This window comes from Enoplosus armatus, chromosome 9 (genome assembly GCF_043641665.1).
Source record: "Enoplosus armatus isolate fEnoArm2 chromosome 9, fEnoArm2.hap1, whole genome shotgun sequence".
Classification (NCBI taxonomy): Eukaryota; Metazoa; Chordata; class Actinopteri; order Centrarchiformes; family Enoplosidae; genus Enoplosus; species Enoplosus armatus.
Window position 1 is genome coordinate 2,664,266 of NC_092188.1, and position 24,483 is coordinate 2,688,748.

General features: G+C 41.8%; 2 protein-coding genes across 2 annotated transcripts; one reads left to right on the forward strand and one right to left on the reverse strand.

Moving 5' to 3' along the window:
* Positions 1-8,752: 8,752 nt before the first annotated feature.
* hormad1 (HORMA domain containing 1) lies at positions 8,753-16,729 on the reverse strand. The gene is made up of 16 exons (XM_070911942.1): positions 16,624-16,729; positions 15,434-15,495; positions 14,825-14,969; positions 14,654-14,717; positions 14,321-14,357; positions 14,121-14,141; positions 13,832-13,858; positions 13,655-13,722; positions 12,914-13,080; positions 12,103-12,260; positions 11,800-11,868; positions 11,242-11,302; positions 10,625-10,677; positions 9,964-10,047; positions 9,210-9,263; positions 8,753-8,848 (listed from the first exon to the last, which is right to left on the reverse strand). Exons 1-16 carry the CDS (start codon positions 16,727-16,729, stop codon positions 8,753-8,755), a joined length of 1,272 nt encoding a protein of 423 aa, XP_070768043.1.
* On the forward strand, positions 16,202-24,241 carry ensab (endosulfine alpha b). Its single transcript, XM_070911943.1, has 3 exons — positions 16,202-16,382; positions 19,191-19,313; positions 20,491-24,241. Exons 1-3 carry the CDS (start codon positions 16,326-16,328, stop codon positions 20,659-20,661), a joined length of 351 nt encoding a protein of 116 aa, XP_070768044.1. The 5' UTR covers positions 16,202-16,325; the 3' UTR covers positions 20,662-24,241.
* The last annotated feature ends 242 nt before the right edge of the window (positions 24,242-24,483 follow it).

Below are 24,483 nucleotides of genomic sequence, written 5' to 3' on the forward strand. Positions count from 1 at the left end.
ATCTAGAGAGCAAAAGAGAAAAGGATGTTGCATACTTTTTTACTCCAACCTGCCAAGCTCTCCATACATGCATCATCTCAGCGTTCACATTCTCAGATTGTACGGCCATATTTACAGAAAACTAACACAACTCGTGTGGACTTGAGAGGTCCGGTCTATACGGAGAGTCACATTGTCCATTCTTCTCCTTCAGCACCAGGCTGATATTATATACAGTCTCTCCCCCTACACACATATGTCAATATGTTTGGTCTTCACTGGGAGGAATGTGCCCTGAGGCTCCCATATAAAATTAGCAGACCATTCCCATGTTGGCTCCCTTTCATGCCCCCACTTGCAAAGCGGCCGACGCCACTGTATCAATAATTCAGCCACAATTTAGTTGTAGTTGGGCCACATGTTACGGGTCAGTTGTAACGGGCGCTATTGCCACAGGACGCCTGATCCGTCTGATGGGCTTGTTGGAGGTTTGTGGTCAAATGGCCTGATGTCCTGCCATTGTGGTTTGGCTAATGTAGGCCTACATGTAAGCCTATTGAGCTCTGTCAAGATCTTGTCAAAACATATATGATGTTTACAGGTTTTGGTCTGTATTTAAAGTAGAACTGCGCATCATTCTCGGAGAAATGGCTATAACTCAAAAGCGACTTAGTGAGCGCTAAGTAAGCAAATATTCAAATATTTTGAACCGACCTATATCAGTGTCTATACAAGCATACAGTTTTGGTTTTATTTACTGAAGTTTTGAGATATCCCCTTTGAAGATTTTCAGCAACACACACACCAGTGCATGTAAAATAAATGTTGTTTGTGGTGCTTAAAGAAAGTGCTACTGAAGAAATATTCCCTATTAAAACTGTTGACAGCATGTTCTGTGGATCCAGAGTAACAGGGACACAGACTCTGGATAAGGATGATGCTGAGTAATTTTTTAAAATGTAATTTCAGTGCTGGACCACCGCAAATTAAATTGGATCCACCTACATTGCAGGCAGAAAACTAGATACCACTATATAAGCAGTACAAGAAACATTTGGTGGAGGAAGTGATGTGTTGTCTGTCCCAGTTCATTCAGAATGATTAGAGGAAGTAGAAGGTATCATCAGCAGTGATAGCCTCCGCCGTTTACAGAAATATAACCCCTGTGGAAAAATACATTTCCTAGAAAACCTATAGCACCAAATGCCAAATAATAGGATTTTTGAGTTGCCACATCTTTCCTTACAATAACAATACATAGCAGGTAGTGTAGTAACTATGACGCAAGCCTAGAAATAAAAGGAGCAAAAGCTAGCTGTGGGTTCAAGAGGTTAAACTTTATCAAACCAAAATGATGTCACTGGCCAAATAAATATGTCTTTTTCCCTGCAGTGCAGAGCTAGCTATAGATGAGGCCATCAAGTTGACAACAAATTGACACAACACAGCTCATCCTAAACAACCACGTGTGCGTTTTGAGGATTCATCCATAGAATCCACAGCGGCCTTAAACAAGTCTTCGGGGATCTTCTCCCCCGCATGCATCCCACCAACACTGCTGGATGTCTGCCCTCGTGTCTTAAGCCAGCCTTGGGGTGGTGGAGCTGCTAATCTCGTGCTATAGCTAAAATGGAAATCCGCATGTGTATGTGCATGCTGGATGGGAGGAAGGGGCTGGGAGAGGAGAGAAGTGGCTGCCCTTGCACCTTGGTGAGATGAAAAGCCCGCAAAGCCTGGAGAGGAGGAAAACACTGGCAGGGCAGAAGTCAAACTCCCAAGGCTGTCAGAGAGAGAGGAAAACCTACCAAACTTCTTCTCCCCTCCGGCAGATTGTGTATGTGGTCAAACCAAAGACCTGGTCTGGAAACTCTGTGTTACTGTATATGAAATGTACATTCAATGCTGTTGCAAACTTCTAGGCAAGTGAAAGGCTGCCAGACTGCAGTGACCTGGTTTTAGAATTTCACTGTATGTTGATTCTGACAGATGCTCTTTTTCAGAGTTTCAGTCCTGTTTTATTTACTTGGCTAAGGTATTGCATCATGTAGTGCTTTTTTATTTCATTTTGGTGGGTGATGCATCTGTTGTGTCTACATGTTTGTAGCTTGTGTGCACACAAAAACAAATCTGCAGTAATTATTAGGGCTCACACAATATGAAAAGATTTTGCCCATGATAAATATAGTTGTTCCATACATGTGATTCTGTCATTTGTGATATATTGCAAGACAACCATCACACAATAATCATAATTATTACCGCCTGATAATAAGCTTTCATTTTCACCATTAATATAGACTAAGTGTGTACTAAGAGGCAGTGACTTGATTGTTATTAAGACGCATAAATTAAGGGCCCTTAAAATGTATTTTCTATATCTGTTTCTTACTATAAAAGATGGGCTTCATCATGACCTTCTAAAGTAAGAACCATATTGGTTATTTGACACAAGATCCCTGTTTTATTTTTTCTGTGCTTGTCACTGGTTTGAAGTGAAAGGAGCTCTGATTTGGTGTTTACACGCTCCATGATATCTATCAGGTTCCTTATGCTGCGGAGGAGACCACACAGTATGTCAAATCTGTCAAATCAGTGCTGATGAAACACATTTCTGAGTGTCAAACTATTATTAATTTATACCTGACAAAGTTGTTCTCGAACTTATTTAATGTTACAGCGACGTAAAATCCTCCTCCACTCAAAAATGTGTTTTGCTAATTGTTTCTTCACTTTGATGTTGCAGAGTTACGCATGTGCAGAGTTTGAGACTAGAAGGCTGACTTTACGTTCATCTGCTGAACGGGGAAGTTTCTCTAAATCTGTACCAGCAGGACTTTGTGGTATCACAACACATGTGATGTAAAAACCTGACAAAACCTGGATTTTTCAATGAGGAAGATCTAATTATAAGAAATTTTAACTAAAAGAAATCATGTCAGACACATATTAGTATTTGGAGCAGAGAATTTTAGATGTCTTAAATCATGTCTGGAGAGTATCTGTAAGATTTGAAGCCAGGTTTTCAGGAGCTTCAGTCTAAAACAAGCAAGTTTCTAAAGGTTGAACTCCAAAAAGTTTAAGGTTCAATTGTCTGGAGTAAAAGAGGGAAAGACCACCGCCTTTGTATCACAAGAGAACCTTTAGCAACACCCATGCCAGAGTATCAATACCATATCACAGGAGAGAGAGGCATTATTGATTACTTACAAGACACAGAAGTGAAAACTGAACAGTTGCCTATCTCGATGCTCTTTCCTGATATTCCTTTCAATTTCATTCTAATTCTTCCGAGCTCTTACAGCTGAAATCTGAAGAATCAGGACGACATAAATTTGACTTCTGTTTGAAGTATCGCTTGTTGTTAAGACAGTGGTCGGGGGCGCGTTATTCTATTTAAAATGCTTATTTATTGATTTGAAGTTCCCACCAATCTAATAAATTGCATCTCAATCCAGTATCGGACTAACCTTCCTAATCTTTACAGCTCCTCAGATGCAGTGGAAACAAGAGTGCACAGAGGGACTTTTACAGTCCCTGAGATTAGTTCCAAAAGGGCCATTATGTTATCACTCCAGCTCAAAAAGAAACTACTAAAATAAAGGGAAACTGATAAGATAACTTCATTGTTAATAGAGCCCTCAGTGTACTATAACAGAGAACTGGAGCACAAGAAAAATATCCCCACATTTTAGCGCTTATTCTCTGCCCCTCTCACAAATTATTTCATGAATACTTAACCACTAATTCACTTGCTTTAGTGTTAAAAACCTAAAATTTAAAATTCATGCCTCCAGCTCTGGCAATGTTGACCATAATAATTTCTTTGTCCGTTTTCTGTGTTTTCCAGAAACTACAGTAAATTCACCCATTTGCAACGATCAATACAGAGTCAGAGAAAAAAAAAAATCCACTGCAGATGCCTGAACAGCTGATGCTGGAAGGTTAAGTGTTCCTGAGTACACATAGAGGTATGTGTGCTAAAAAAAAAACCTCCGAAAAGAAGTGATCTATGTCCTTAAGCACCTCAGTGTGCTTTGCTGGCACTCTTGATGAGTTGTTGCTGTGATTGGGTGGAAAAACAAGTCTAAGTGATGTGGCCCTCCAGTCACCTGACCATCAGCACGGCACGTCTGCCTTTGCCAGCCCCCAGCCTGCCCCGGTCTGCGTGGCACGGCGACGTATTGCACAGGTATACGGCAGTCAGTAGTTATTCATCATCCATAATGTTAACGATTACAGCATGTCGATAACAAACCCAGGAGTTAAATGAGTTTGTGCACTCAGCTACGCCTGCGCCTCGGTGGTTCAAGGTCACTCCCTCCCGTCCCTGACAGGAGGGATGATTCCCGGGCCAGGCTGCAAGCACACACATCTTGACTCAAGGTCAAGTGTGCCACTATTTAGAACAAATAGATACATAAAACACTCAATCTTGTGGGTGGGTTAAGTATGGGCCAGGACCTTGGGCTGGGATAAAGTTGGCCGGCAGCTCGTATATATTTCGTCCTGTACTTGTATTTCAGCTTGACACTTTGTCACCCCACACCTCATCCCCCCTCTGCACGCTTTCCCCGTTTTGAAGTCCCTCTTATGTGACTGAACGCAAAAAGTTAGCATTGATTTTTGTCATGTAAGAGCTCACCAGAGTGCAATGTGGACGGACCGCGAGCGTCTCTGGATGACAAACTGTTTATCATTCAGCCCGGTGGCCAGCTGAATTTGGACTCTGCAGCCTCCTTTAAGCTGCTCTGTCAAACATACCATGACCAAAGCTGCTATTCACCTATGGATGGCTGAAAAAACAAAAACACAGAGGCCCTTTGTGTTTGAGCAAGAGCAGGACAAGGCTAGGGCGCGTGGCGAGAGGATACACTTGATTTGGAGTCAGTTAGCAGCTCATGCCTATCGTAATGGACAATGGGGCAAGGGCAAGTGTCTCCCTCCCCTTAGCTTTTCTCTCTCCCTCTCCCTGTCTCTTGGCGTGCTTCCCCCAGGAGACACGAGCCGGGGGCTGGGCGCTCTGATGGCCAAGCGTGACATTTAAACCCCTGCCCTCCGGTAGCTTTAGGGGGACTTTGTGGAGGAGATGGGGGGGGGCGCAGAGAGGTCCATCTGAGCACAGAGAAAGAAAAAAGGGGGTACGGACAGAGGCTCACCCTATAAACCCCCTATCCCTCGATGCACACGCACCCCACCCTCCCCTGCTTCCCCCTGCAGAAGCCCTCAGTGTGTCAGTGCGGTGGGGGCCCCATTGTGCGTGGGCCTGCCGCTGAAGAAAAGGGCCCTTTGGTGGTAAACAATTCAGCTGTCCACTCTGATCACAATGGGGGCACATCCCATTGCTTTGAGCATCTGTTTCGAGTAGGTATTGGTCCCCTCGCCGCTCGGCAGCGCTGACCATACATACCCGGTGAGCGACTAAATCCCTGAATCTGCTGGCCCACTACCACCTGCTCTCGGCCTCCCTCCCTTTTATCATTCCTTATTCGGATCAATACTGTTGACTCCGCTGCAGTGTCTCTCAAAAGACAAGTTGAATAGCCTCGTGTTGGCTGTTTAGTAGGATCTCATGCTTTTTAAATTGTGTACAGTATGGAGGCCGACTGTACGAGCTGATTAAGGCGTGCGTGAGAGAGAAGATGCTTTTCTGTCATGACACAAGGCAGCAGGAGTTCTCTACGAGGGCCTCATTCTTCCAGCTCATTCCATGGCTACTTATCGCCACCTTGTGGTTGTTCAGGATATTTCACTACTGCTTCTAAATTCACCCACTGCTGTTACACTACGGTTCTTACTCTCAGTGTACAAATACTCCACGACAAGTAAAAGTCCTGCGGTCAAAATGTACTTAACTACAGAAGTATTTGGAGGCCTACAACTGTCAGTTCTTTTGATTCTAGCCTTTTATCAAATTCAATTTGAAACCATTCATTCATATTTTGCATTGCACTGTAACTGCACTGTATTTTTATTCTTCCGTCTCATTTGTTTTATCAAATTTTTTGCTCATTTTTATCTATTATATTTGACTCCTTTTTACAACATAGTGTATCATACATGTCTTTTGATTTCAGCGTGTGTTTCTTTTATAGCTTGTTTTAATGCCTTTTTATGTCTTATGTACAGCACTTTGAATTTAAAGGTGGTATACAAAAAAACTTTATCCTTTGCAGATAAAGCCTTACTTTATCTGCAAAATGTGCATCAGTACTCATCAGGCAGAATGGACGGTTTCAGAATGTTATATTATTAAATGTTATATTATTGGACAAATATTAGTGATGGTTGAGATGGATACACATTTTACCTATTTGGGTAGTTTCATGTGTTTTAATGTCTATTTTATAGTTTTATAGTGTATTCAACAATATGAGAACGTTCAATCATTTCAGGTGTGTATTAAAAGATCTGGATTCACTAAATGCTTGTTTTAATCTCATTGTATTTGTTTCCACAAAATATTTGAATGACATATTTTCTGGATTTCCTCCAACACCTCCGCCCGCTATCTGATTCCAAAGGGTTAACAGTAAGCGGGGTACTCTGCTGGGGAAGCGCTAATCAGCTCGGAAACATTTGCTGCCCTTCTGGCAAGGTCAAAGGGGTCACGGTCCCTGGGCTGGATGTCCACTCCATCCCTCGCTCCTCCCCCTCCTGCTGTAAAGCCCAGCCCCCCCTTGGGGTCTTTTGGCCCTGCAGGCACAATCACCGCACCGCGACTATAGGCTCACAGAAGCTGGCTTTAATCTATATGGAGCCCTGGGATGGACTGCGGCTGTCTGTCCATCAGTCTGTCAGTGTGTCTTACCTTGACCGTACCCAGGCGGCCCTGGACCTAAGCTATCGACTCAGACAGGCCGAACCCAGATTTCTGATTGGTCTACAGAGGCGTCCGGCGGGCCCCTCCTGCTGTTTGGCCAGCTGATTGATCTGTTAACACTGGCCGCTGGACGTGTGTCCCTGAATTTAATTTCAGAATTCATTTCTGGGAGACGTGTGTGTACAGAAATGATGTAGAGTCCCAGGATCTGAGTGAAGGATTGAGGGTGGACGCGAAATAAAATTGCAATTTAGATTCCTTCCCCCCCCTCCATTATTAGATATTTGGAACGTGCTTTGACAAGAACACTGGTCTACCCTTAAAACATGTTCTTGTGTTGTTTTTTCATTTTCAACTAAGATGTGATTGAAATCGGTCCATATTCAAGTCTGATCTCAAAGGGTGACACTCCTCTGGGTGCGAGACGAGACAACTTCTCAATATGTTTATTTTCAAGTGTACATTTCTACTTATCGTCCATGCCACTGGACACATTTTGCCTTTTGGGCGCTATTCCACGGTTCATTTTTGTGAGTGCTGTTATAATGTCTATAGCAGAGATCCTGGTTATCTACAATACATGAATAGACCTGCAGAGCTGCATTTCATCACTTATCAATACTCACAGAACCCCCTGCTGTCAAAATAATAAAAAGTGTTGAAAAATGCCACCGGAGTCGGGCTGTGAGGTTGGGCAACCCTGATTCATTTCACAGCTCATAAAGCGCGTCAATGTGCTGGTGTGTGGGTATTGTCCACCATGGATTTCCCAGTCCATTCTGCTTTACGCTTCTCTGTTATCAGAAATACCCATAAAAAACACAGAGACAATGAAATAAATGCGGTGGCCAAGACAATGCCCGAGTTAGGAAGTGAGGGCTGATTTGATGGAGTCTCTCTTTCTCTCCCCCCTCTGGCCTGCTGCAGACACAGCGAGGTGGGGGCTGCTTGGATATGCATCACAAAGGCTTCCTGCAGTATTGATCCGCAGTGGGTTAAGGCAGTCTATCAGCAAATGTCCCTCTCTCTGGGAAAAACAATAGGAGATTAAAAACACACAGCTTGCCAGGCGGGAGGCTGCTGATGGGCCCTTATCTGGGCCCAAAGGTCACTGTGTACAGATATAATCCACTTTCACTTAACAGCTTCATTAAAAGCACCTCACATGCAAATGGTGGCATTTCTGGGTCTATTCAAAGATGGAGGTTTGTTTTTCCAAGAGACAGGCGAAGTTGAATTTTCTATCCCAGCAGCAGAGCAGGAGGTTTTTACTGGCAGGAAGCTGAAACTGTTAAATCTTTCGACTGTAGAAGACGACTGTATCTCCTTTTTACAAACCAAGAAGCAAGCACAGGTGCCTGACAGCGTCTAAATGCTGATGGAAGCAGCTGCTGAGCATTATGACTGTGTGGCTTATCAATTATCACTTTATTTGAGAGCACAGGGCCATATTAAACAAAAAGACAGCACACAAATATATATATACATGTAACATACATATCACAATAAAATGATAATGAAGGGAAAGATAAAAAAAAGAAAGGAGATAGTCTTTACCTTCTCACTCTGCCTGACATGCCTTGTGTTGCTCCTCAGAGTACTTTGATAATACACACTATAAATCACGACTTGACTTGAGTCATAAACTGCGACACCAGACGACACTGGATGCATTTATGTATTTTATTCAAGTATGAAACCCTCAGAATGGTAACAGTAAAACAAACACAACCATTCAAAGTCGACTTAAATGTGTTCCTGAATACATTTGTTCATCAGTATTCTAACTGAAAATATATAAATTGTCCACATTTTACATTTGAACATTAAAATAAATAGTGGAGCTCCCTTTAAAAAAAACAGCTACGTAGCTTGTGTTCAAAATTGAAACTTAAAAAAACGTCACTGTAAATCAATCCAGCAGAGCTGCTGTGTTGGCAGCGGGGTGTGAGCTCAGAAGCGCTCTTTGGGCTCGCTGAATTTGCGTTTCTTGTTAGGCGCCGAGGTGGACGGAGTTTCCTGGCTGTGGGGGATGTCATACTGACAAACCTGAGAGCAGCAGAAGAAACACGCAGTTGACAAAGAAGTCAACCACAGAATCGTATGTGTCTACTGACAGACAACATCCCACTCTGAGCAGTGTTGACTCATCTGTGAAAGAAACAGGGTTCCTACGCATTTTCCATTTCAAAATGTATCCTGAACCTTCTGTAGAACTGCTTTTTATGTAAAAGTACAGCTAAAAAAGTCTTTTTCCCAACATATACAAATGCTGCATGTTGAATGAAGTGATCCGGGGCCGCAGGCACATATTGTAGCTCTTACATAACTTTATTATTTTCTAGCTGCATTTACAGCTTTATATTTATATTTATAGAGTTTATAAACATTGTAAGGACGAGTTTCTCACCACTTTGTCCTTTACAGTCGTCGGCTTCTTGTTGTTCACAGTCAGGTTTGTCTCCTGTCCACACACACACACACACACACACACACACACACACACACGCACACGCACACACACACACACCAAAGCAGTCGAAAGAGAGAATATCTGCTGTGTTAATGAGCTTCTCTTTTTTTGTTATTTGATGATTTATTATCATTTTATCCACATTTTTCATATTCAATAAATCATTTATTTCTTAAACTTTGACAAATGGACAGTTTTCTACAACAAACGGCACATTCCTACAATAAGTGGAGCAGTGTTTTTGAAGTAGCATACTCACTTTTTGCATCTGCTCTAACTTCGACCACAGTGGCTACGTTTACATACAAAATACTCAAATCGCCCAGTTGCATAGGTCAATGCGTATAAACACCCTAAACGGTTTATAATAACCTGAGTGAGCTCATACTTAATTATGGAGAGCCTACTTAAGATGTCTGGCTTACCCCATCTATAAAATAATCACTGCCTCAAAGAAACAACCTCTTACTTTTAGGTCAAAACACAGCAAACTCAAAAGAGCATTATGGGTCCTAATTGGCTAACCTATGCTCAGTCATTGAGAGATCAAACCTGCTGATTGGTTACTTAACAAAGAGACTTAACCCCAGAGAACAAACATGCTTTTCAGATTGAAGGGGTCTCAGGTCACCTAGCTGTAACAGTGTAAAGAGAGAATAGGTGGCTTTTGAGCTCTGAGTGGCTGACTGACCGTAGTGGACTTGATGATCCGTCCACTCCTGGTCCTCCTCAGGCCCACCTCCATGTCGGAGGTCTTCTTCACCAGAGTGTCCATCTGAGAGGGGACAGATGCTCCGTAACGCCACAGACCATTAAGTGCACTCTAAGTGGCCCTTTGCTTCATGTTTACACAGAGCCTGCAGTCATTCTGACTGCTAAGAAACCCTTAATATCTTTTTTTAAATGATCAATCAAAATAACTGTTGAAAGACATTTACATCAATCGTTGAACCAGCTATGAAAATATTTTCTTCGCATTTCAAGTGTCTCTGCACCAACCAAAAAAAGAAACTCTGAATGCAATTAATTTGTTGTTGAATACTTTCTTCAAAATGCTCTTGAACAGAAGGGATGGATCCCCAGTTTGCCCAGACGCACAGTGACAGACAACAACTGGCCTTCCACTTCTTAACAAAAGCATTATTCCCCTTTTCACATCTTCCACTTTTTTTTTTTGCACGAGGCACATTGCTCCTTCTTTTACGTTTTGATTCCTCGCGATCAATTTCCACTTGACAGGGAAGAACGATGAATCAAGTGCGCATTTTAATGTATACATTTTGCCTTCTGAAAGTATTTAGTGTAACATGCTCTCAATGCGTTGAGGTCAGTGCAGTTCATGTCACACCTACCTCTGCGGCTTCCTCACAACTCTTGATCTTCTCATGACAGCTCATCTGGATCTCTTGAGTTCATGAAAACAAAAACAGCGATGTTTACATAGTCTTGTCCAATAATCTGAATTATTCTTTCTGGATAATGAGGACAGCAAACAGTAAACTTGAAGGTTTACGTATGAGAGTTTTAACCATCAAAACATCACGAAAATCACAACTCAGGGTAAAATGATGTCAAATCAACAACAAAGACCTGGGTTTTATTTTTAAAGATATTCAACCCCAAGTGAGGCCTTCAGTTACCACGCTTTATGACACTGTCATACTTTTTAAGGATCTGCTGATGATACCCTATTACATCCCTTTTATACAGTTCACCACATCTACCAGCCTACAAGAAGAAGAAGAAGAAAAAGAACTACTTTATTAATCTGCTTGGGGAAATTCAATTTTTTCACTCACACAGTGATTTATAGAATGAAAAACTTTCAAATGTTTTCATCTCCTGAACACCTGCAGTTATTTCCTGCATGCATTCTGGAGACATTATAGAACACAAACCAGACTGACCAAACTGAGCCCTGGAAAAGTTATTATGTACACAGTCGAAATGAAATGGGAGGAGGATTTACCAGTTTTGTCCAAGTCTGTGTTCTTGTTGTCAGACTTCTCCCCGTCTTCAATCACATGACTCTAAAGATTAAAACATGTTATCTGACCACCATGATCACACAATTTCAACACACTGACCACAACAGCCAACTGCTTTTGATAACACACACACTGACTCACACGTCTGACCTGTAGCCTCACTTGCATTTGCAACATTTAGCCATTTCCCAATTCATGTGTCAATACCGAAGCTCTTCTACACATTGCACACAGTCTTTGACACCTTTTACATAAAAATGTGACACGGATCTTAAAGGTGTTACATTATAGAGTACATTTCCTAAAAGCAAAAATAACCTGGTGGAAAAATGGTGATGAATTTGATGTAAAAAAATAAAACTAAACACACAATAATATCATCTTATTTGAGAGTTAAGAAGCATTACATCTTAAATTCCCAAACTTATTTGGGTCACCATTTATTGGTGTTTTTAAGCTCTTTCATGATTATTTGATTACAGTCATCACTTTGTCCCGCTGAGTGTAAACAAGCTTCATGTCTGAGTCTGTGTGCTGACCTGCGACAGGACACCCTCCTCCTCCACCTTCAGAACCCACTTCTCCGTCACATGAACACTCTCCTCCACCTGCAGACATTTAGAAACATGCATAGCTGTCAATCAAAAATCAACTCCTGAAAGTGCTGACTGCAGTGAACCTTTCTGAGTAGGAGACAAGGGCCAAAGAGGAATAAGGAGTTAAGAAGTTCCAACATATTCATTAGAGCACATATGAAAGGTTTTACAATGCCTCACTGCCTACTTCAAGTGATGTTTAACATTTTAATTCTGTCCCTCTGTCTCAAGCTTCCTGTCATTCACCTGCTCCAGTCTCTGTCTCTCTGTGGCCATGTCCAACTTCAGAGAGTGGAAGGGAGTGACCACCTCGCCCATGGTGAGTTTGACCGGCTCCTTCTCAAACTCCATAGTGTCGCCGTCAGCCTCCTTGAAGCCCGGCGGCTGGTAGTCCTGAGGTGTGACTGGAAAACAGACAAACAGATAAACAAACAGTGAGACACATACAAACAAAACCTAAACAAGAAAGAGACAGCATGGCTGCTCATGTATCAGTTCTACAGGCTGATAAATCCAAACCCTGTTTACACACACTTTCTCATTCTAGCTCATTTCTTCACACTCTGATCAGTGCTGTGCCTGATGTTACAAACAAAGAATTTAAAAGAGGCAAGTATGTATTGTGGTGTGGCCTGCTGAGCGTAAGCTTTAATGTTTCCTGTACTGAACATGCAGAATTACTTGACTCTACAGCCTGACATTTTAAATCAAAGACCGATAACTATGCAGCCACATGGAGGTCAGCCTTGTGAATCTCATCAAAATATTTTGTGGATCTTTGTGATAAACAAACAACAGGAGAAGTCTCAAAATTATCAAAATAAAAATGGGCAGTGTATGTAAAATCTGAAAATGTGAAGAAAATTTGCAAATAGGTTATAAACTGCAGCTTTGACAAGTTTTGGAGAAAATCTAAATCACCTACATGTAGCACCACACTGTGAGTCATTGGAATAATGTGTAAAAAACATGCATAAAGCTTTAACATATTTTGCTTAATTTAATTTATGCTGGAATTGTGTGGGTATCTTAATTATGGTGGGCTTGTCTGTGTTACCATTGTCATAGTAAGCCAGCTTCATGTTGAGGCAGACGTTGTCTGGCAGAGGACCCAGGTTCTGCATCAGAGTGTAGAGCTTCCTCACCAGCAAGATGCTGGCCTTCTTGGTGTTGCCGCATGACATCGACAACTTGTTGTTGTTGTTGTTGTTGTTGTTGTTGTTGCTGATGGAGAAAGGAGGCAGGATGAGAAGTAAACACAAACCATCAGGCCAGTACTGCTTAAATGTGACTCTTTCAGTCACAGGTAACAATTATGGTAACTGGTCAAATATATTAAGGAGTTTGGTGTATTCTGAGGTGAACCAGCCTCTGTGGATGTTGGATTACAGAGTGCCGCCACATTTTACAGGTGCTCAGGTGGCAGGGGCCTGTTTATGACCGGAGAGAATGAAACTACCTGACTTTTAACACTCCGCCTGTTAAATGCTGCTGAAGCACAGTGTTGCTGCAACTACAAGTCGCTGAATTAAATATTTTACCTTTAAGTTTATTTTAACCTATAGCTTTAGTAGATGCTTCCAAGTTTCCAAACATACTATATCAAACATGGCATGCTGGCACCTGTTGAAATGTGTATTAAATGATGCAAAGAATTTTTTATTTTAAATGGGTTAATTAATTCACTATTAGACAGAATTTAGAGATGATTCCTACTTGCATTTTCCTTTTGTTTGTTTCCTGCATTGATATGAGCTTTATTCAGTGTCTCATAAGTGTCAGGTTAAAAAAATCCCACCTTTCAAAGTCCATCTGTGCTCCTTTTACAGTGTACTGGATCCTAAACTGGTAAAACTCAGTCACTTTCTGAAAGACAAGACAAGACAGGTGCTGTTAATGAGATACCTGTATCATACAAATAGCTAGTTATCTGTTATCAACATTAACAAGGGCAAGAGCACAACCTGCACATTACCTGGGGGTTCTCTGGGTCAGTGTAGATCTAAACAAGGGAAAAATGGACAAAACATCAGCACCATGATGTTTCTGGATTTTTCTTTCTTTCAGACCTTAAAGAAAAGACTAAATGCTACACATCAGCTCAAAAAGAACTCTCAAAAAGTGAGTATAGTCTAAGTTCTTAGTATTTGCCTGCTTATCTCTTTGCTGCTGTGACTTTCCCAAGCAGGCTACTCACCCCGATGTGTTTATCGCAATTAAATATTCAGAAAGACCACACATAAGAAGATTAACAAAATACTTACAGACATAATAACTGTCCGCAGCTGGTGGGGGAAAAATAACAATAACTTTGACCACATTTGTTATGAAAAGACAACAGAAAAAAATGTGAATGAGGACATACTCTGCTGGCTATGTTAATCTAATCCATCATTTCATTAAATCTATTTCATAATGACATAACAAATGTTCTGACAAACAGAAAACATTGAATATGACTTACATACTTCTTCTGGATGGCCTCAAAGCATCCCTGCATCCTGGAAGAAGTTACAAAACACGCATCTAATTATCAGGGTCACATATCCTCCAACATGTTCCCACATACAATACATTGTTTAACAAGATCAGAGTGAGCCCTAAGTCATCGTCGTAACGTTAACTGTTACTGTTCACCCTCCTTAAAGATGGTCACATTTAATTCTGTCAATATCCCCCAGCCTATTCCATGTTATGACTCATCCAAACATCAACAGGAATTATGTCCATGTACAAAAAATGGCGAAAAAACATCAAAATGCTGGTTTCCAGCAAGTGTCAAGTTTTTGTTATTTACCATTGGACAATCTGACTAGCACCTGGACAGCTGCGCTCCTCTCTAAGGATCATCACTTTCTGATCTGAGGGAAGAAAAAAGGGATGGTAAAAATAAATATTTCCAAACAGTAAATTGACCTTGATAGCTACTGTGAGGTGCAGACAAATAAGTTTCCATGTGTAATCTAACCTTCTACATATTTGCTCCCATAGGCTTTCTCGGGAAAAAGGCCCCGGAGGTATGTGATGCCAGACACTGCGATGGCCAGAAGCTTCTTTATAACAACCAAGGACTGCTGCTCTGAGAGAACCTGATTAGGCAACAGCTGAGTGTCCTGCATGAGCAAATATTAATCACATACTGAGTACTGCTTACTCATCACACATAACACAAACACTACAAATCAGCCAACAGCTGCATTTGAATGAGTGGGCCTACAACATATTTCATAACATAGTCATTTCAGTGAAAACCTGCCAATTTGTACAAATTGTGATGTAATATTGTCTCTCTGAAGTCTAACGTAAATAAAACATGTGAGAAATTAATTATATGGTCCTGGTGGTGGATAGACCTTTTACAAAAGAGGTATGCAGTAGCATAAAATTGAATGGCAAGTAGCGACCTCAAAATTGTAGTTACATGAGTAAATGTGGTTACAATAACAAATACTTGACACAGAATAGTTAAAATAACACTGTATAATTTTGACCCTAGCTAACCAGCTAACTGTGTTTGCAGCATCACAAAACAGTGGATCTACATTAGCTAACGCTAGTCAGTCTAGAGTAATTTTACCTGTGAAGCTCTCAGTTGTTGTACACATGCCATTGCATTAGTGAGAGACCACAAACTAAAAGCTGTAAAGAACAGAGAGAAAGTATGTGAGTAGGGCCAACATGTCCTACAAGATTGCTTTAGCTAGTTTAGTACCATGTTTAACGTTAGCTAGCTAATTATCCTGTTACATTTTGATAGCCGCCTGCTAAAACAGTTCCTGCCACACTAAGATTGCTGTCTCTTTGTATTGTTAGTAATCTAGCCTGTTGACAACGAGTTTGTACTTACATGGCAACAATAAAAGATTATTTTACCAAAACAACACTACAGCACAATCAGACGTTCCCGCTAATTGTTTGACTGACGCTCAGGAGTAGCCAATCACAGAGCAGGGAGCTTGTCCTGGTGTACTGCAAAGGAAAAATATAATAATAATGACAAAGATGGCAGCCGATCCTCTCGTTAAACTTTTGGTTTTGTTGTATCCATTCACCAATATAACACAGACTGTATTAAATTACAAACCATCATGTTGCATGATAATATATCTTTTGTGCTGTCAGGTGCTTTGTGTTGATGCAGTGCGGCCCCCGCATCGCCCCCAGTCTCCATTTTATAAAATCATTGGCCGGCGGGCTGTCAATCACAGAGAACGGCGCCGTTAGTGGCATCCCATTGGCTCAATGTGGACCATTACTGCTCGTCCATTGGTTACTGTATATGTCAACCACAAGTAGGAAACCCCTCTGGTGGTGATGTCACATCTCGTTACGCCATTTTTGTTGGGGAGCAGTCGTGTCCAGAAAAGGAGGATTAGATTCAGTACAGGTACATCAAACGGTACCTCGTATATTCATCTCTTTGAATTGTCTGGCAAACGTGACACTTGCTTGTCTATCACACTCACACAATGTCGACAGAAAACCTGGACTCGGACACTCAGGTGGACTACGAGGACGAAAAACAGGTGGGTTTCTGACTGCTGTCTTGATGTTGTTGGCTAACCACCGAGCATGCTAGCTAGAAGTGGCTAACATCAGCTAGCACAAGTGAAGTGAGTGTGCTCAGCGCTGCACCAAGGCAGGGGAGGACTCCTGGAAGACATGTAGAGCTGTGATAAGCTTCTCGGCGTGCTGAAAGTGGTTTTATCGTAGCAGTCCCACCTTTCATAGCACCTTGCCAGTGTGTCACTTTGTTTTGTCCCTTGCCTTGTGTCATTGGCTGGCGAGTCCACAGCAGCTCGGGCCTCATTGGTCTGTCCTGGAGGGTCTCAAAATGTGCCATGTAGGGCCGACAGTCTCCAAATAAAGACATAACTTGGTGATTTCACTCAGCACGCATGCATTGGAGAAGCTAACCAGAACTCTTCGTCCTGACTGCCACATGGTTTGAGATTCCTGATGGTCTTCTCCTAACAGTGACAACAACTGCAGTGTGACAGTGCTTCCGCATTTCCATACAGTGCCACAACAACGGTGCAGTGATGTGCAATTACTTCAACACTTAATCAATGCTTTATCAAACATCCGTAGACATCAGTATGGGTCAGAATATGCATTTGTTGTGATTTGTTTTTCTCAGCTGCCAAAGCCTGCAGATTGTTGATGTGTAATATTGTAGAAATCACAATATTATATATATAACATACAAAAACGTGTCATGATGTTTGGTTGCCATCTTACTGGAATGCACAGTGATTCAAAGCAAACTAGAGGTATTGTTATAATATATAATATATAATGATGGTTGATGAATGATAAATATTGAAATAAAGCCCAGCCATAACATGCACCTGCACAGCAGGTTAGAAGTTTCAAATTCAGACTTCTGCTTGGATGTGTGCTGACACCTTAAGACGTTTAGTTGCAGTGAATGGTAATTGTGTTAAGTGTTTTGACAAACACAACATTACTAATGTAGTTACTGTCGAATTTAAATCACTAAATCACTCACTGCTTAAACGCACTTTATTTATATTTTGAAATATTGTTAATACGTTTGTGAATATACCAAATGTATCATGAAGATTTGTGTACAAAATTATGCATTAGATAGCTAAAATTTTTCAATTTGCTTACCAGTCCTGTTGAATAATCTTTCACCCATTGAAGTGTGACACCGCTTCAATGAGGCACCAGAACAAGGATATGGTCAAATCATATGGTTGAATAGTGTGGAAGAAATGTCGGGTCAAAGAAGCTAGCTTGAAGCTAGCTTCAAGGGTTTTTCCACAGTTCTGCCCCAAATACTTTAAAACCGATCTAGAGGGTACACAAAGAATGGGTTGTTGGATTCTGCAGTTTCCCTGCATTGGCGCCGAATATAGTAGCTCATAAATTTCTCGTCATGGACCCAAGTGAATCAGCACACTCGGTGCCACACGTCCCCCCTCCTTCTAAGGGGAGTCTGTTCATCGGCGTCTGTGTCCTGAGACACGTTTTATCCCTGCCCCAACAAGCTTTGCAGGCTGAGTGCCCTGTCCTGACTACATAGTGGAAGTAGGTCTATGCTGCGTGTTACACGCTCCAGGTATATGTGCAGGGAGTGCATAAATGGCCTATGGTGTTTGTCCGCTGTAGTCCTGTGTGTACTTTACACCTACTCTTACCTGAGATAGTGCAGTCAAAACACTTGCTTCACACTATGTGCACAAACAGGGTGTGCCTTGGTGGCCCAAATTACTGGCCCCAATATTTGCCTGACAAAGACTTGAATGTCAAGTATCTGACCAGTTCGGCCAGTGTTAGTCAGTGGCAACAGCCCAAATACTTGCATTGTCTACTCAAATTGTCACCTCAGGCTGCTGTAACCCTGTCCTGGTGTCGTAAGAACCGGAAAGTGTTGTCAAGTTATTGTTTCTTGACCTCAGTTCCCAGAATTTTTCTAAAAAACACGTAGCCTGTTATCTAGTTGATGACCAATGAAGTCACAGAATTAACAGAAAACAGGGAATCATGATTTTTACTGTGAATGTTATTTATGGCAGTGACCCCACATGAAGCAAAAGAAACAAGTTTGTTATGTCCACATTAACTGAAAATAACAGCATGTAAGAACTTGTGATTTAGCAATAAACAACACTCTGCTTGCGTATCATGCTTAAAGGGAAGTTTCATAATGGAATTGCTTAAAGTTCTCTAATGTGGAATACTTTATTTCTTTACAGTGATAGTTTAACAAAAGGAGATTTGCTGAAGAGGACTTGTATGGACTTGTGAGGGTCAGAGTTCATTCTTCATCGACTAGCTTAAGCTTTAACAGATGCATACGTGATGCTCCTGTAGGATCATGATTCCTAAAGAGGGCTTACGTTGTTTCTTATCAATGTAAGCTTCTAAAAATCATTTAGACCTATTTTTTTAGATTTCTGTTTGTACCAAGCTTTGTCCTCCTTTTGAGTTATTTCCTCTCAGGCATGATGATGATATGAGAGACTGTAATAGAAGAACGTTCATGCTGTGACTCATGCTATCATAAAGTATCTCTCAGTTCCCACTAGTCATTGTGATAGATTTTAGCCCTATTCACAGCAGAGGATTTCAGTATTTCGGAAGACTGAAGTGGCCCTGTTTATCACAGTAGACTTGACTGCAGTGTTTTAGTATCAGCAGCAGCATTTTTGGAATTGCAGGGTGATCGTAAATTAGTGCCTGTCACATAAGCAGCTGTTCCAGTTGTGCTTAAATTTTCTTAAAGATGTATCAGCTGACACTTTTGGGGGCCCTGTTTTCTGCAAAGAAAGCGTGTTTATGTCTGTTTGTTCTTGTCTCCACAGGACTCCCAGGAGAAGAATGCAAACCCTGTGAAGGCAGAGGAGGCCAAGCTGAAGGCCAAGTACCCCGGCCTGGGCCAGAAGCCCGGAGGCTCAGACTTCCTGATGAAGAGACTACAGAAAGGGGTAGGTGACTGTGACCACGACATGGTCGGAGATGAGAACAGTGAGGACACAGGATTGTGTCTCATTAAAAACTTAAAAACAGATTTGATTCCCACAGCAGGCATGTTTCTGTCAGTAAACCATGAATCCCTACCTGCTCATGCATAACATGCTGCATTTGGTGTGAATTCTAAACCAAACTGAAGAAGTATTTCAGCTATCTGGTCAAGCAGATTTCTGTACTCTGATCAGTCAAGCTCCAACACATCGCTGTCACTGAAAAATCACCTTGAAGAATGTAAAAGCAGATAACTCACCTCATATAGACATCTTATTAAGATGTTTCTAGTAGGTTTGTTCACAACCAAAGAGCAAGGGCCTCTATCTAGAGCTTCGTAGTCCATTCAACAATCCTACAGGGCTAAATCCACTGAAGCCGAGAGAATAATAATTTCTCTACCGACTGAACCTCAGTAGACCAGAGTGCAGTGCAGCCACATTGGTGGCATGTGAAATACGACAGCCTGTTCAACTGATTATTTTTATTTGTAATTTGAACAGCAGGACAAAGCACACAAAGGCATTGCTCTCTCTCTCTCTCTCCTCTCTCACTTTTCCTCATCTGGAAAAACTGTTGCTCTCTCCACCTACACGTACTGTATATGTTACAGAGAGCTTCCACCTCTGGAGATTGTTGAAAGTCATTCTGGGAAATCACTGACTAGGAGTAGGAGTTGTTGAGGCAGGCTGAGGGGAAAGCCAAAAAGTAAATTGCGGTACTTAATCAAAAGATGAACATCATCAGAGACTGATGATATCAAAAAGAGGAGTTTTTCTTTTTTTTGGGTGATTGAATCTGCTCAGTGCAAGAACCTTTTTATCTTTTGGTGTTAAAAGAGTAGGTTACAAATGTTTTCAAGTCTATCTTAATACAATTCTCTCGCTGTAATAATTTATTCCAGCCCATACTGATTGTGGAAAAAATAAAATAAAATGTATGGACAGGAGGAGTAATTGCAGGGACTTTTAACTTTCAATGTACATATGGGCATGTGAGTATCGTTTTAAGACAGACATTCATACGTCAAATCCATGTTGTCTTTGATGAAACCTACAGCTTGTTTTCTTTGCTTAACTGAAATCAGTAAGAGGTGTGTTTCTGAAGCTATGAGAACCTCTTATCTCTTTTATCACGCAGCAAAAGTACTTCGACTCGGGCGACTACAACATGGCCAAAGCCAAGATGAAGAACAAGCAGCTTCCCGTGGCGGGGCCCGACAAGAACCTGGTAACTGGCGACCACATTCCCACGCCGCAGGATCTGCCGCAGAGGAAGTCCTCCTTGGTGACCAGCAAGCTAGCCGGCTAGCCTCCACCATTCTAGAAGCACCCTCACCCCCCTGGGGCTCCCAGCAAACGTCCCTCTTCCTCACCCATGCCCCCAATATGCCCACCCTCTCCCCTCTCTTCCCTTTTCATCCCCAGGCACCACTGGCTTTAACATGTCGGGCAGAGTTGTATAAGTTAAAACTCCATTTGCTTGTATGTGGGTGGGGCGGGGTGGGAGGGATGCAGGTTTAGACGGCCCATGAGGTCACAGCCTTCTCTGCCTTCCCACCACGCACAGCTCTGCCCCCTCTGCGCACTCTGCTCTACCGCCTCCCTTATATCTTGGTTTTCGGCGTTCCAAGATGCATCACAGTAGGTGTGTGTGTCATCGGGCAGGGGTTGGATGGGGTGAGTTAATGCACTTTGTAGTCTGTATAGTATGCTTTGTTCTTTTTTTGCATCCTAAATGACACCAAAATAATGTGTGTAAGGGAGTTAGGAACCATGATCGCAGCGCGTTCTTTGAACTCTATGTTCTCTATCTATCCCGGTGGCTGGCTTCGGCGGGAGGGGTTGGAAGATGTATGTGAATAATTGCTTGCATACCAAATCAGTTAGGGGCAGCTGCTTAGCTTGAGAGTTCTTTAGCATTCACTGACACCATATTGGGAAATGGGGGAAGTGAATGGAGGCTTCCTTTCATCTCATCCTTCGGTCACTTTTCGTTGAACAAAACTGGAGGTCATCTGCTGCAGCTCAGCCAAACAGGGATTTGAAACGCAGCTTTTTTTATTTCTCCCTCTCTCTGCTCATGTTGCTTTAATTCTTGACTCCCTTTGCTCCTGTTCTCTCTAAATATGCTGCATGATTGTAACATGTAACAAAAAAAGAAATTTAACATTTGTTTAACGGGAGTGGGGCATCTGCTTAGTGATAGGAAGTATCAAAACAAACACACGAAGCCCTCAAACGTCCACAGTCACACTTCCTTCCTTCCTTTCCTGTTTGCTGTACTGACAATCCATGTACACACGCTCCAGTTAGGGGCCCGGGGTGAGAGCCAGCTGAGTATATCCTTGTATTATTTGTAATGGCTGGGAACCCTGCCAGTCTCTGAGTTTGGTCTTAGTTTGGTTGCTGTTGAGTTGCATCAAGACGTGTGTTTACTATGAGCCTAAAAGATTTGTGGGGGGATTGAAGCACCATGCATAGAGTATATTCTTCTGTAAATAATACTCAAATGAGCACGCAATTTGTGATAAGCTTGGCGCTTTGAGGACCTGACCAGCGAACATGCTCACTTTGGATTATATCCTGGGATTTCTGGCTTGGAAATTCTATGCTTTACCAACTGAGCTAAATTTCACACTGCAGCTAGCGGGCTTCTCTTTCCAATGTGACAGTTAGATGTCACCATCTAATCATCTGGCTCTCATTGTGATGTGATGAGGCAGACTGCAGCCCAAGCTGGTCTGGCTCACATCGTGTTTGGATGTCATGGAGGTATGAAAAGTGATGCGTCCACCATCCAGACAAGTTGCTTTCAAACACAGAGCTAAACACTGCTAAAAGTTAGCATTTCAGTGTCACACATGAACACATACATTTTGACACGACTGATATATCGATCACAAAAGTCCCATTAAAAAGACAAAGCAACTACAGTCTTAGCCTTCATAGATGTGTCCTACAATCGCACATGTGCAGTGAAAATTGTTTTCAGACATTTGGGACAGACCAAAAGAATTATTCTTATTCTAGCTGCTTGCTAAAGCTTGTGGGAGATTGTTTTCTCAGTGTTTTAACACTTTCACAATATATATCACAGTCAGACATAGTGGTTCCCTTGACATCTTGCCCTGTTTGGCAGGTGAAACACTACTTTTAATAAAAGAATACTACTAGTTTACTTCCCAAAAACCTTAGCTGGAGTATAGACCTACTTCTACTACCAGCGCCCCTTAGGACGTTGTTTTTTCTTCCCAAACTGACACACTACATAGACTGATCTTTGATCTCAGGGGTGTCAGAGGGTAAACAGCAGGCAACCTGATAACCACAGGTGTCAGCCCAGCTCCCAAGACCGTCATCACAGGCTTAAAGTGAGACACTGCGTGCCTACAGGATACGCTCACTCCAACACTTGGCAAAGCAGAGAGAGATTTTTTAACACATGGTGAGGGGGCAAAGTGTGAGCCCATGCTCTGCTCTCTAGTCCAACCTGTTAATGTGGTTCGACCTCAGAAAGAGGTGAATGGTGTGATCAACAACTCTGCAGACTTTGAACGCGTGCCGTCCACACATTCAACAATCGGAATTGGATGCCGGCGCTCACTGAGAATCAGCCTCCTTGTATAATACTGCTTCAGGGAACCTTCACAAACGCACACTCCACCATGTAGGCTAGGTGATAGGGTGCATGCACCATCACATTCTCAACCTCACTTGTTTTTCATTGAGACTTTAAAATGTGTCAAATTTGCAGTGTGCGAAAGAGAACTGACCTGTACGTATGTGCTTGTTATGGTGTTGAATGAATGCACTGCTTTTCTCTGTTCCAGCCATTGTAAATAGACTTCAACAGGAAGGGATTTTTGTGTTGTTTCCCACCTGCTTTTCACTCTTTCATAGCCTGAGCTATTTTCTGATTCAATGGTTCCTCTCTCCTTTCAGTTTAACACTACTTCTGCTCTATCTTAGTGAATTGCAGAGACTATGTGAATCTGTATCATATGAAAATATGTGTAAATGCTGCTGTATCAGTCAAAGACAAATCTAAGAGATGATACCCTGTAAAGAACACCTGTCCTCTTGATTCTACCAGTCCAACTCTCTTCTCCCCGAGTATCTCTGTTTCAGAGTCCTATAGCTCCTGTGGAAAGTCCATTCAGTTGAGACTGTGGTAAACCTCAATGTAAGTTCTATCACTAAATTTTAATGGTGCATTGCTGAATTTGATCCAACTTTTGGTCCGGTCAGAGCCTAAAAGAAAAGTCTGGAACACTTTATGTCACTTTGATTGAGATGAACAGACCATTTAGCATCACATTGTGTTTGAAAGCCTACAGTTTCCTGCTTTAATAAGAAAAGAAATGGGTGAATAAGCTACAACATGTTCTATGAAACCACAGTGGACAGGAGTTCTTGAATGCTACTTGATGTTTGGCTTTGCACAGAGCAGTTCAACGAGAGGAAATAGCAGGGTATGTTTCAAACCCAGCACACAGGGTGTCTCTCGTTCAGCTATGATAAACACGTGCCAGAATGTAAAAAGAAATGACAGGCTGTGTGCTCTGAAGTACTTTTGTGCTGCTTTTACCTTATGCGTTTTCTTGTTGTTTTGCAAGTAAATGTTTTTTTGTTTTGTTTTTTTCTTGTGTTCTCTTATTGCATAATTAGTATATTTCATCCTGGCCCAAGATAACTGCAGGGAAATCAGAGGCACCCTTGCTTCCAAGAAAAAAAAAATAAGGGTTTACATGATAAAGAGGATGACTAGAGAACACAGGAATGATTTTAAGACTTCAGAAAGTACAGGGGTACTTGGAACGTTTCAGTTGTATGGGAGTAGATGAGAGGATTTTTGTCAGTATTTGAAATAAACTTTTACATTAATAAGATTTCCTTGTTTTTCGTCAAAGTCAGGTCTCTGCTCTAGTTATGTGTACCATTGATGTATTTGTTGGTGACTGCATGCTAATGAAAAAGTGTGAAAGGCTGAATCTTGTGGGTAAACATAATGGAGGTGCTGAAAGGGAGTACAACCCCTGACCACTAGGGGGAAGCACAATCATTTATTTCTAACTTGCAACACTCTGTTGAGGACCGGAAATTCTGGATATTTCCAGCTAAGAATGGAAAT